The sequence below is a fragment of the Schistocerca nitens genome, chromosome 8 (genome assembly GCF_023898315.1).
Source record: "Schistocerca nitens isolate TAMUIC-IGC-003100 chromosome 8, iqSchNite1.1, whole genome shotgun sequence".
In the NCBI taxonomy this organism is placed as follows: Eukaryota; Metazoa; Arthropoda; class Insecta; order Orthoptera; family Acrididae; genus Schistocerca; species Schistocerca nitens.
In genome coordinates this window covers 214,682,589-214,695,961 of record NC_064621.1, presented here as the reverse complement: position 1 = coordinate 214,695,961, position 13,373 = coordinate 214,682,589, and the positions used below count along the sequence as shown (strand labels likewise).

At 40.4% G+C, this 13,373-nt stretch overlaps 1 protein-coding gene across 2 annotated transcripts in view; it reads left to right on the top strand.

The window, feature by feature from the left end:
- LOC126198990 (uncharacterized) overlaps window positions 1–11,970 on the top strand; it is a 303,830-nt gene extending 291,860 nt beyond the window's left edge. For both annotated transcript variants that reach the window (XM_049935660.1, XM_049935659.1), the window contains exons 4-5: window positions 1,496–1,733; window positions 11,197–11,970. In XM_049935660.1, coding sequence (XP_049791617.1) covers window positions 1,496–1,733; window positions 11,197–11,414 — 456 coding nt within the window. In that variant the 3' untranslated portion in view covers window positions 11,415–11,970. The remainder of the gene's footprint in view (window positions 1–1,495; window positions 1,734–11,196) is intronic.
- Window positions 11,971–13,373: the final 1,403 nt, after the last annotated feature.

Below are 13,373 nucleotides of genomic sequence, written 5' to 3'. Positions count from 1 at the left end.
CAGATATTCCAATATTTACACTGAGTTGAGAAAAGTCATGGGATAGCAATATGCACATATACAGATGGCAGTAGTATAGCATACACAAGGTATAAAAGGGCAACATATTGGCATAGCTGTCATTTGTACTCAGGTGATTAATGTGGTAAGGTTTCTGAAGTGATTATGGTCACCCGATAGGAATGAACAGGCTTTGAATGTGGAATGGTAGTTGGAGCAAGACACATTGTTAGGGAATTGCATGTACTGAGAGCCACAGTCTCAAGAGTGTGCTGAGAATAGTAAATTTTAGGCGTTACCTATCAACATGGACAATGCACTTAACAACCAATGCGTAGACTTGTCAGTGCTAACATTCAAGGAACACTGTGTGAAATAACCACAGAAACCAATGTGGGATGTACAACGAATGTATCCATTAGCACAGTGTGGCAAAATTTGGCATTAACGGACTATGGCAACAGATGACCTACATGAGTTCCTTTGCTAACAACATGACATTGTCTGCAGCACCTCTTCTTGGCTGGTGACCATATCAGTTGGACCCTAGATGACTGAAGAACCATGGCCTGGTTGCATGAGTCCTGACTCCAGTTGCTAAGAGCTGATGTTAAGGTTCAAGTGTGGCTCAGACCCCATGAAGCCACAGACCCAAGCTATAAACAAGGCACTGTGCAAGCTGTGGTGGTTCCATAATAGTGTGGGCTGTGTTTACATGGAATGAGCTGGGTCCTATGGTCCAACTGAACTGACCATTGACTGGAAATGGTTATGTTCAGCTGCTTGGAGACCATTTGCGGCTATTCATGGACTTCACATTCCAAACGATGGTGGAATTTTTATGGCTTACAGTGCGCCATGTCACCGGGGCGCAGTTGTTCGTGACTGATTTGAAGAAATTGCTGTACAATTCAGATGAATGATTTGTCCACCCAGATCACCTGACATGAATCCCATCGAACATTTATGGGACATAATCTAGAGGTCAGTTTGTGGACAGAATCCTTGCAATCATGGCTATAGAGGCAGCATGGCTTAATATTTCTGCAGGGGACTTCCAATGACTCGCTGAGTCCATGTCACGTCAAATTGCTGCACTACGCCAGGCAAAAGAAGGTCCGACATGATATTAGGAGGTATCCCATGACGTTTGTTACCTCAGTGTACAGTCCATATTACTCATAATGATTGCAGAACGTCTTTTCACCAGAATCAAACCCATGGTAGAGTTCATGGCACTGTCGATACAGTTTGTGCTTTTTCTATTATGGCAATGTCACATCTTGCCATACCTGACCAGTAATGCTCCCCTGAGAGATTTTACTACTTTGCCAAGAGATTGTATTTATACTACAGTTACACCTGAGTACACTGGTGATTCAACAAACATATTCATTACTGAACCAACTTTTCCCTTTCTACACTGTGCTTTGATAGAAAATTCTCCCACAAATGCTGTAAATAAACTGAACTAATAACTGATCACATATTTCAGAAAAAGCAACAAGCCATGCAGCAGTATCTACGAAGTGAAGTGTCACAGGATGAGACAGCAGCTGCCACTGCCAGCATTGAAGATAATAAGGAAAATAGAGTTCTTCCACAGGATATACTACTTCCTGAGTGTGAGTGTGCCACAGAAGAAATCACCCTGGAGCAATCAGCCGGAGAGATTCTCAGTGGTGTCAAGAAGGAGGTGGAGGTGCAGTATCTAGTACAACCTCACAAGGAAGGCAAGTAAACTATTTTATACCTGAATGAGATTTCCACTCTGCAGCAGAGTGTGCACTGATATGAAACTTCCTGGCAGATTAAAACTGTGTGCCAGACCGAAACTCAAACTCGGGACCTTTGCCTTTCGCGGGCAAGTGCTCTACCATCTGAGCTACCCAAGCACGACTCACGCCCCGTCCTCACAGCTTTACTTCTGCCAGTACCTCGTCTCCTACCTTCCAAACTTTACAGAAGTTCTCCTGTGAACCTTGCAGAACTAGCACTCCTGAAAGAAAGTATATTGCAGAGACATGGCTTAGCCACAGCTAGGGGATGTTTCCAGCCCGTGAAAGGCAAAGGTCCCGAGTTCGAGTTTCGGTCAGGCAGACAGTTTCTTATTTTACACTTGTTCACACTTATGATTTTCTGAAATCAGGCGAATAGACTACACGTTCTTACCAAGGAAAGTGCAATAATTGTCTGAAGAATCTCACTTTCTCCAATAAAATGGCAAGTGTGAGACTAAAGTATCAGTGCATGAAACCACGAACACCGACAAGACAAATACAATATGGGACAGAGATCATAGAGACAGGAAAACTTGGCTAGCAACAAGTGACTAAGATAGAAATTATATATTTATTAAAGATGAGAAAGTGTTTCAATGCTGAGACGCTGATAGGCACAGCAAAAAGACTGTCACACAATAAGCTTTTGGCCAACGAGGCCTTTGTTGCATAGCAGTCTTTTTGGTGTGCCTATCTGCAACTCAGCATCTCCACCACATGGTGAGTAGCAACTATCCTTTTCATAATATTTTTGCATTCTATCTAGGATTTTTCATTGTTAGAAAGTGTTTAAAGTTATTTATTTTGACTTGCTCTAATACGCAGACTAATTTATACCAACAAACTTTTGTGCAATGATGTGAGCTCATCTAATTTCAAAACCGGTCAGTTAATTTTTTGCAGCTTATAATGCAAGGCTGAATGATCAGGTTTGTCTAAGGATGAAGATAGCACTAGACAAAGATGGAACAAGGCATCACCCATGGCCATCTTGAAGAAATCATCCTGCATTGATTTACAGGAAACCTGACTATAGCTGGAACTTACTCTTGAAAGGGTGTGGCCAATGTCATAGCAACTGTGCCACCTTGTGAAGTAGCTTATATAAACAACACTGACAACCAGTAATGTGATCTGAGATTTACTGAAAAGATACTCCTGTAAGGTTCACAAAAAAGCAGCAGTCATAACTAGTAGTTTCCAATGCAGGCCATATGCATGAGACATGTATTGCATGACAAATTGCTTAACATTTCCATTTCTCAAAGTTTATAACCATAATGTCTCACGAGAACAGTCCCTACTCCCCCACCAATCAACAAGAATGGAGGCTAAGCTGTGAAGTAAAGTGGTAGTAATTGTAGCAATGCTTGTTGTACCTCAACTTCCTGAAATGTAGTTAACTGCATGGATATGTTTATGCAAAATTATGAATCATCAGGAACAAGAACTGAATACACCATGTATTTCAATTGTATTGTTACTCCTACTGATACTGCCATATTGGATAATAAACTGTTGGTGTAACAGATAACAGAAAGCACTGCTGCCATAACCAAATAGATATTATAGTACCCAACATTAGAAATAACAATGTGCAGTCGAGCCATTAACATCGCTACTACTCCTACCACCTTTTAGTAAATGGCAAGTACACAAACAAGCAATTAAAGATCTTGCTGAAAACCCAAGGAAATTCTGGTCTTACGTAAAATTGGTAAGCAGGTCAAAGGCTTCCATCCAGTCACTCACTGATCAGTCTGGCCTGGCAATGGAAGACAGAAAAATGAAAGCTGAAATTTTAAATTTAGCATTTGAGAAATCTTTCACGCAGGAGGATCGTACAAACATACCGCCGTTTGAGTCTCGTACAGATTCCCGTATGGAGGACATAGTGATAGACATCCCTGGGGTTGTGAAGCAGCTGAATGGATTGAAAATAAATAAATCGCCAGGTCCTGATGGGATTCCAATTCAGTTTTACAGAGAATACTCTTCTGCATTGGCTCCTTACTTAGCTTGCATTTATCGCGAATCTCTTGCCCAACGTAAAGCCCCCAGCGACTGGAAAAAAGTGCAGGTGACGTCTGTATATAAGAAGGGTAGAAGGACGGATCCTCAAAATTACAGACCAATATCCTTAACATCGGTTTGTTGCAGGATTCTCGAACATATTCTCAGTTCGAATATAATGAATTTCCTTGAGACAGAGAAGTTGCTGTCCATACATCAGCACGGCTTTAGAAAGCATCACTCCTGCGAAACGCAACTCGCCCTTTTTTCACATGATATCTTGTGAACCATGGATGAAGGGTATCAGACGGATGCCATATTCCTTGACTTGAAAGCATTTGACTTGGTGCCCCACTGCAGACTCCTAAGGTACGAGCATATGGGATTGGTTCCCAAGTATGTGAGTGGCTCGAAGACTTCTTAAGTAATAGAACCCAGTACGTTGTCCTCGATGGTGAGTGTTCATCAGAGGTGAGGGTATCATCTGGAGTGCCCCAGGGAAGTGTGGTAAGTCTGCTGTTGTTTTCTGTCTACATAAATGATCTTTTGTATAGGGTGGATAGCAATGTGCGGCTGTTTGCTGATGATGCTGTAGTGTACGGGAAGGTGACGACGTTGAGTGACTGTAGGAGGATACAAGATGACTTGGACAGTATTTGTGACTGGTGTAAAGAATGGCAACTAACTCTAAATATAGATAAATGTAAATTAATGCAGATGAATAGGAAAAAGAATCCTGTAATGTCTGAATACTCCATTAGTAGTGTAGCGCTTGACACAGTCATGTCAATTAAGTATTTGTGTGTAACATTGCAGAGCGATATGAAGTGGGACAAGCACGTAATGGCAGTTGTGGGGAAGGTGGATAGTAATCTTCGGTTCATTGGTAGAATTTTGGGAAGATGTGGTTCATTTGTAAAGGAGACCGCTTATAAAACACTAATATGACCTATTCTTGAGTACTGCTTGAGCATTTGGGATCCCTATCAGGTCGGATTGAGGGAGGACATAGAAGCAATTCAGAGGTGGGCTGTTAGATTTGTTACTGGTAGGTTTGATTATCATGTGAGTGTTATCGAAATGCTTCAGGAACTCGGGTGGGAGTCTCTAGAGGAAAGGAGGCGTTCCTTTCGTGAATCGCTACTAAGGAAATTTAGAGAACCAGCATTTGAGGCTGACTGCAGTACAATTTTACTGCCGCCAACTTACATTTCACGGAAAGACCACAAAGATAAGATAAGAGAGATTAGAGCTCGTACAGAGGCATATAGGCAGTCATTTTTCCCTCATTCTGTTTGGGAGTGGAACAGGGAGAGAAGATGCTAGTTGTGGTACGAGGTACCCTCCGCCACGCACCGTATGGTGGATTGCGGAGTGTGTGTGTAGATGTATATGTAGATGTAGACATTTCACATGCTACAGCTTTAAGAGTGTACCATAGATGTCCAAGTTTGGGGAATATCACCATCACCACCAAGTGAGTCCAGTACTGTGGGCTGCAATGTGTTGATGACAGAGATTGGTGTCCACTCTCATGGATTGTAGCATTAGGTAGAGAGACACTGCTGCAACATATCTCGTATCGATCTAATGCTATGTTACAATAATTAGTGATCATCTATACCACCCAGAAATACATCCTTGCTATTGGGTGCAACTTGCTGTAATACTATTTCCACATGTTTACCATTCCATATTGCTAATAACAGGACACAATGAAAAGTATAGGCACAGTAACATTGCCCTTTGGTGTTCTGTGCATGGAAAAAGGTTGCCTGGACTGACAGCTCTTTGCACTTGTTGGCACAGAGTAACATTAACATGAGGTGATAACATCCTGCTTTCTAACAGAGCGGGAAGTTTATACATGATGAAATAGCACCCATAATACATTTGCACTGACTGTTCTATGAAATAAATTAAAGGCACTGAAATGAATGGATGAATGGGGATGAAAGCAGCAAAGCTGAAATTGCAGACTGCAGAAAGTGCAGACTGTTCAGATATGCCAAACACTTCTACCACATGTACTCCTTGAAATCATAATTGGGAACATAAGTGACAATGAAGTTTTGGGTTGGGCCTGTAGGACCTGCTCAGATAGTGTAATGGTTACAGAAACTGCTCGTGAAAAGCAGGAATTCCCAGTCTGTTACAAATTTTCATTTGTAACTACAAATTCACCAACAGTTCTATTCTTGGCATCCATTTGTTCATCTACAGCCACACAATACACCACCCAATAGCTCCTCAACTGTGTAAGAATAATTTGAGGAACACGTTGTGAATGTGACAATGTGTGGCTGGCCACCAGACGTGAATCCTGTTGAGCATATCTGGGATGTTGTTGAGTAAGAAATGCATATCTTGGACTCAGCTTCAACTAATCTATGTGAGGTGTAGGTGCAACTGATTGATCATGGATCAGGATGGCTCTCTGTCTCGTGATACCTCATTGAGTCCATGCCATGATACGTTTATCATTGCAACCAACAGGGAAAAAGTTTGAGATACACAATATTAGGTAGATGTATCTAGTTCAATTTGAGTGTAAATGGGCTCACTGATTGATCATCACTTTTAAATGGCAACAGCACCTACATACCAGATGAGTATAAAAAGTAAGTGAAAACAAGTAATAGGAATATTATGTAAAGTAGAAAACAGCACTTTTTTTAAGAGACACCTTCAGGGATCTTTGAATTGTTTCACACAGTTCCCATTATAATCACTATTCAGTGGTATTTGTGTGATAGATTAAAAAGTGATTTATAGGTGAACTATGATTAACAAAATAGTAATGCAAGACTGAAAAAGAATTTCCATGTACTTTTTTCTTACTTGCCGTCTTGTGCAAGCCTCTTCATTTCCAAGTAACTACCATAACCTACATCCTTCAGAATCTGGTTACTGTATTCATCTCTTGGTCTCCATCTACAACTCTTACCACCCGCCTCTCACACCCCCACTTCCCTCCAGTACTAACTTTGTTGTCTCTTGATGACACAGACTGTGTCCTAGCAACTGATCCCTATTCCTAGTCAGGTTGTGCAACAAATTTCTTTTCTCTCCAATTCTATTCAGTACCACCTCATTAGTTACATGACCTACCCATCTAAACTTCAGCATTCATTCTTATGTTTCCTTTACTGCTTGCTGAATATACAGATTGAATAACATCAGGGACAGGCTACAACCCTGTCTCACTCCCTTCTCGACCACTGCTTCCCTTTTATGCCCCTCAACTCATAAGTGCCATCTGGTTTCTGTAAAAATTGTAAACAGCCTTTTGCCACCTTTTGAATTTGAAAGAGGGAAATTCCAGTCAACATTGTCAAACACTTTCTCCAAGTCTACAAATACTGTAAACATAGGTTTGCCTTCCTTAACCTACCTTCTAAGATAAGTTGTAGGGTCAGTACTACCCTGTGTGTTCCTACATTTCTCTGGAATCCAAGCTGATCTTCACCAAGATTGGCTTCTACCTGTTTTTCCACACTTCTGTAAAGAATTCACACTAGTATTTTGCAGCTGTAACTTATTAAACCGATAATTCAGTAATTTTCACACCTGTGAGCACCTGCTTTCTTTCGAATTGGAAATATATTCTTCTTGAAGTCTGAGGGTATTTCGCCTGTCTCATACATCTTGGTCACCGGATGGAAGAGGTTTTTCATGGCTGGCTCTCCCAGTACTAGCAGTAGTTCTAGCAGAATGTTGTCTACTCCTGGGGCCTTGTTTTGGCTTAGGTCTTTCAGTGCTCTGTCAAATTCTTGATGCAATATTATGTCTCCCATTTCATTTCAATTTACATTCTCTTCCATATTCATAACACTGCTCTCAAGTATATTTCCCTTGTATAGACCCACTATTTACTCCTTCCATCTTTCTGCTTTTCCTTCTTCACTTACAGTGGTTTCTCATTTGAGCTCTCGATATTCATACAGGTGGTTCTCTTTTCTCCGAAGGTCTCTCTAACTTTCCTGTAAGCGGCATCTATCTTTCCCCTAGCAACAAGTGCTTCTAAATCCTTGCATTTGTCCTCTAGCCATTTTGCACTTTCTGTCAATCTCATTTTTTAGACGTTTATATTTCCTTTCACCTGCCTCATTTACTGCATTTTTATATTTTCTCCTTTCATCAATTAAATTCAATATCTCTTGTGTTACCCAAGGATTTATACTACCCCTTGTATTTATACGTACTTGATCCACTGCTGCCTTCACTATTTCATCTCTCAAAAGCTACCCATTTTTCTTCTACTGTATTCCTTTCCCCTGTTCTTGTCAATCGTTCCCTAATGCTCCCTCTGAAACTCTCTCTAACCTCTGGTTCTATCAGTTTATCCAGGTCCCATCTCCTTAAATCCGTACCTTTCTGCAGCTTTTTTTTATTTTCAATCTACAGTTCATAACCAATAAACTGTGAACGGAGTTCACATCTGCAGATCTGGTTCCAAACTCTCTGTCATACCATTGTACACTGTAGCACCACAGAAACTGGTATAAGCATGCATATTCAAATACAGAGATAAACAGGCAGACTACAGCACTGCTGTCGGCAACACCTGTATAAGACAAGTGTCTGGCGCAGTTGTTAGATCGGTTACCGCTGATACAATGGCAGGTTATCAAGATTTAAGTGAGTTTGAAAGTAGTGTTATAGTTGGCGCATGAGCGATGGGACGCAGCATCTCCTAGGTAGTGATGAAGTGGGGATTTTCTTGTACCTCAATTTCACAAGTGCACTGTGAGTATCAGGAACCCAGTAAAACACCAAATCTCCAACTTCGCTGTAGCTGGAAAAAGATCCTGCAAGAATGGGATCAACAACAAGTGAAGAGAATCATTCAGTGTGACAGAAGTGCAACCCTTCCACAAATTGCTGCAGATTTCAATGCTGGGCCATGATACGGGCTTTTGGAGGCGAAGGCCCTCCTGTGTATAATTGATGACTGCACGGCACAAAGCTTTACGCCTCACCTTGGCCCATCAACACTGACATTGGATTGTTGATGACAGGAAACATGTTGCCTGGTCTGACAAGTCTCCTTTTAAATTGTATCAGGTGGATGGACATGTACGGGTATGGAGACAACCTCACGAATCCATGGACCCTGCATGTCAGCAGAGGACTGTTCAATGTGGTGGAGGCTCTGTAATGGTGTGGGGTGTGTGTAGTTGGAGTGATATGGGACCTCTGATATGTCTAGATATGACTCATGACAGGTGTCGTGTACATAAACATTCTGCCTGATCACCTGCATCCATTCATCTCCCCTGTGCATTCAGCTGGACTTGGGCAATTTCAGCAGGACAATGCAATGCCCCACACTTCTCAAATTGCTACAGAGTGGCTCCAGGAACACTCTTCTGAGTTTAAACACATCCACTGGCCACCAAGATCCCCAGATATGAACATTGTTGGGCAGATCTGGGACGCCTTGCAACATGCTGTTCAGAAGAAATCACCACCTCCACCACTCTTAAGGATTTATGGACAGCCCTGCAGGATTCATGGTGTCAATTCCCTCCAGCACTACTTCAGACATTAGTTGCGTCCCTGTTGTGTTGCGGCACTTTTCTGTGCTCGTGGGGCCCTATATGATAGGAGGCAGGTGTACCAGTTTCATTGGCTTTTCAGTGTATAATCAATTTGAAACTTTCTGATGTCCCCAGGTCTCTTCCATGTATATAACCTTCTTTCATGATTCTTAAACCAAGTGTTAGCTATGATTAAATTATGCTCCATGCAAAATTCTAGCAGAGGGTTCCTCTTTCATTTATTTCCCACAGTCCATATTCATCTACTATATTCCTTGTCTTCCTTTTCCTGCTATTGAATTCGAATCATGATTAAATTTTCATCTCCCTTAACTGTCCGAATAATTTCTTTTAACTCATCATACATTTCTTCAATGTGTTCATCTACAGAGCTAGTTGGCATATAAACTTGTACTACTGTGGTGGGTGTGGGCTTCGTGTCTATCTTGACTACAGTAATGCGTTCACTACGCTGTTCATACTAGCTTATCTGCATTCTTATTTTTTTATTCATTATTAATCCTACTCCTGCATTGCTTCTATTTGCTTTTGTATTTATATCCCTGTATTCACTTGACCAGAAGTCCTGTTCCCCCTGCCACCAAAGTTCACTAACTCACACCATATATAACTTCAAATTTCCCTTTTTAAATTTTCTAACCTATCTGCCCAATTAAGGGATCTGATATTCCATGCCCCAATCTGTAGAATGCCAGGTTCGTTTCTAATGATAACGTCATCCTCGTGAGTAGTCCCCGCCCGGAGATCAGAATGGGGGTCTACTTTACCTCTGGAATATTTTGCCTAGGAGAACGCCATCATACAGTAGAGCTGCATGCCCTCAGGAAAAATTACAGCTGTAGTTTACTCTTGCCTTCAGCCGTTCACAGTACCAGCACATCAAGGTCGGCTTGGTTGATGTTACAAGGCCAGATCAGTCAATCATCCAGATTGCTGTCCCTGCAACTACTGAAAAGACTGCTGCCCCTCTTCAGGAACCACATGTTTGTTTGACCTCTCAACAGATGCCTCTCCACTGTGGTTGCACCTAAAGTGTGGCTATGTGCATTGCTGAGGCACACAAGCCTCCCCACCAGCAGCAAGGTCCATGGTTCATGGGGGCAGATCTGTCCTTATGCAATAACTTTCTTTCATAGTTTGTTGTATAGGTCACTATAACAAATATTTTCCACTTATAAATTTTAAAATTGAAAGCTTTGAGAATTTTTGTACATTAAACAAAATTTTGCCAACCAGAAAATTGTGTGTGTATACAATGAATCTTTCTGACGTGATTTTTACCTCACGCAAAAAGAATCTTGCAGGTAGATAATTGTTGGTATTAAAGTATTAATTCAGGAAATAAGCCAACAAGAAGTGGCAAAATACACTTTATAAATAACAGATACAGTTGGAAACAATATACGCATAATATTGCTTGTGATTAGTCCCATGGTTTGAAAAGCCTTGCACATAAAATTGTAATCAAATATAGATCTTTGAAACAGCACTTCCATATTTATCATCAATAAATTAGTAAACTTATTTAATCTCTGTACATTGAATTCTTTTTATATTACAAGCAAATTTAACAGTTCACCCCAGTCAACTTAAAATATGTTATGTACAATATAACACTTGCAGTTGGGTGTAATGTGCAATAGTCACAGAATAGACTGCTAAGTTATATAATTTTTGCAATCGCAATAAAGTCTGAAGCAGCAGACAAAAAATCAGTTCTTGTCACTAAATCGAAGAGAATTTTTCTTGTTCCTGCTCTTCCTTTAACACTACTTCTTAGTATGTGCAGATGTTTTGAATATGTATAATCAAGAAATTAATTTGTATACTTTTTTCAGAGTTCCTGAACCCTGTTTCAAAAGATGTCGTTGTTCAAGAATCAGGACTCCTCGACAGAGATTCCGATATATCATTTGTGGTTGCAGATTTGCCACCTGGGCTTTCTTTGGAACTAAACATGACTGATGCTGAAATTGTAACAACAGATGGCAACTTATTTGCTGAAGAATTGGGCTTCCAATATTCTGATGTGACAACTTCTCAGCTGTTAGTCTGAGTTATCTTGTTTCTTCCAAACTGAATGTGCTATCATGTAGTTGGAAAGACAAAATAAGGTTATCTTCCAAACTTGTAATAGCTAAATAATATAGTTAATGTAAGGGTTAATATTGTTTTATGTGATATACTTTAACACAGCATAGGCATTATTTTATTCGACACACGTTTGTGAGTTGCCAGCTGAAGTGGTGTAAAACTCGATAGACTATTTAACGAGTTGTTTGCTGCAACTTATCACTTCCGTCCGTAGTTAGAATACAAAGGCCAAAGGTTCTGTGTTTACTTTCACATGTTCTTAATTAGAAAACTCAGTGTCAACTTTTATAATATGACATGGCAAGTGTTCCACTTTTAGTGCAATATGATATGATTGAGCTAATAAATGTATGCATGTTTTAATATAACTGCTTTATGGACAGTTTATACTGTGTGACACATCGTGTACTGGTGAACTTGTGCAAGAGTATATCTAGTCCTACTGTACTTAAGATTGGAAAATAGGCTGTGATGTGTCAATGGCTCTCTTATGTTACATCAACCTTGACACTTGCAAAATAAAGACAATATTTGTAAGACTTATTTCCATACTTACATGTTTTTCTTTATTTGTATCATGTTTATATGATATTCTCCCAAACATATTGTAAATGCAGAGGCCACCATTTACAATATTGTACTCAATCATCTGTGCTCTGTAATTCATGATTCGTAATACCATTACCACGACAGTGATACTCCTGAACAGATTTACAGTATTCTTGTAAAGTATTATGGCAGTGATGTTTCTAAACAAAGATAATTTTCTCACCACATTGACACACAGTAGATTTGAAACAGCATAAAGTATGGAATTTCAGGGAGTGCAGCTTATAAGTGAAATGTGAGAGAAGTTTGCTGCACCTAGATTGGTTGGTTGGTTTTGGGGAAGGAGACCAGACAGTGTGGTCATCGGTCTCATCGGATTAGGGAAGGATGGGGAAGGAAGTCGGCCGTGCCCTTTCAGAGGAACCATCCCGGCATTTGCCTGGATGATTTAGGGAAATCACGGAAAACCTAAATCAGGATGGCCGGACGCGGGATTGAACCGTCGTCCTCCCGAATGCGAGTCTAGTGTCTAACCACTGCACCACCTCGCTCGGTGCTGCACCTAGACTAAGTGACTGAAAGTTAAGCATGTATAAATAATGAAAGGAAAGGAATAGTTAAGTTACATATTTCATAGACATTGAGTTCATTAGATATGGGACACTACCTTAGTTGAAAAAACAGATATGCTAAACTCGTCATGGTCTATGGTCTTTTATAATATTCCTTACCTTTTTTTTAAATTCTGACTTGGTATGGGGTGATATTGCTTTCAGTGATGGGGTGATATTGCTTTCAGTTAGTTTACCAGGTGTAGAAGTATGAAACCGGAATTTGATTGTAATAATTACACATCTGTCGTTTGAAACTGATAAATAATATTTTATTCAAAAGAATCTCCATTGCTATTTATACATTTCTCCCACCTCTCCAGCAGGCTATGAATACCACGCAAAAAAAAGGGGGGCAACTTTTTCTGAAGAGAACCAGTCAATGATCCATTTTTGTACATTTTCATATGAAATGAAGCATTGTTCAGCAAGAGCGTGTCCCAGTGATGCAAACAGATGATAATCGGACAGAGCCAAGCCTGGAGAATAAGCTGCATGCCCTAGTATTTCCCAACTGAACACAATCATTTCTCTGACCCAATTTGCTGTGTGTGAAGGGGCGTTATCATGGAGGACTATGACTTTGTGTTGCCTTTTTCCATATTCCTGTCGTTTTTCATGTAATGTTCAATTTAAATCAATCATTTGCTGTCGGTAGCGATCAGCGTTAATGGTTTCGCCAGTTTTTAGCAGCTCTTAATAGATGACACCATTCTGATCCCACCAAACACAGAGCACTGCCTTCTTTCCAAAGTAATTTG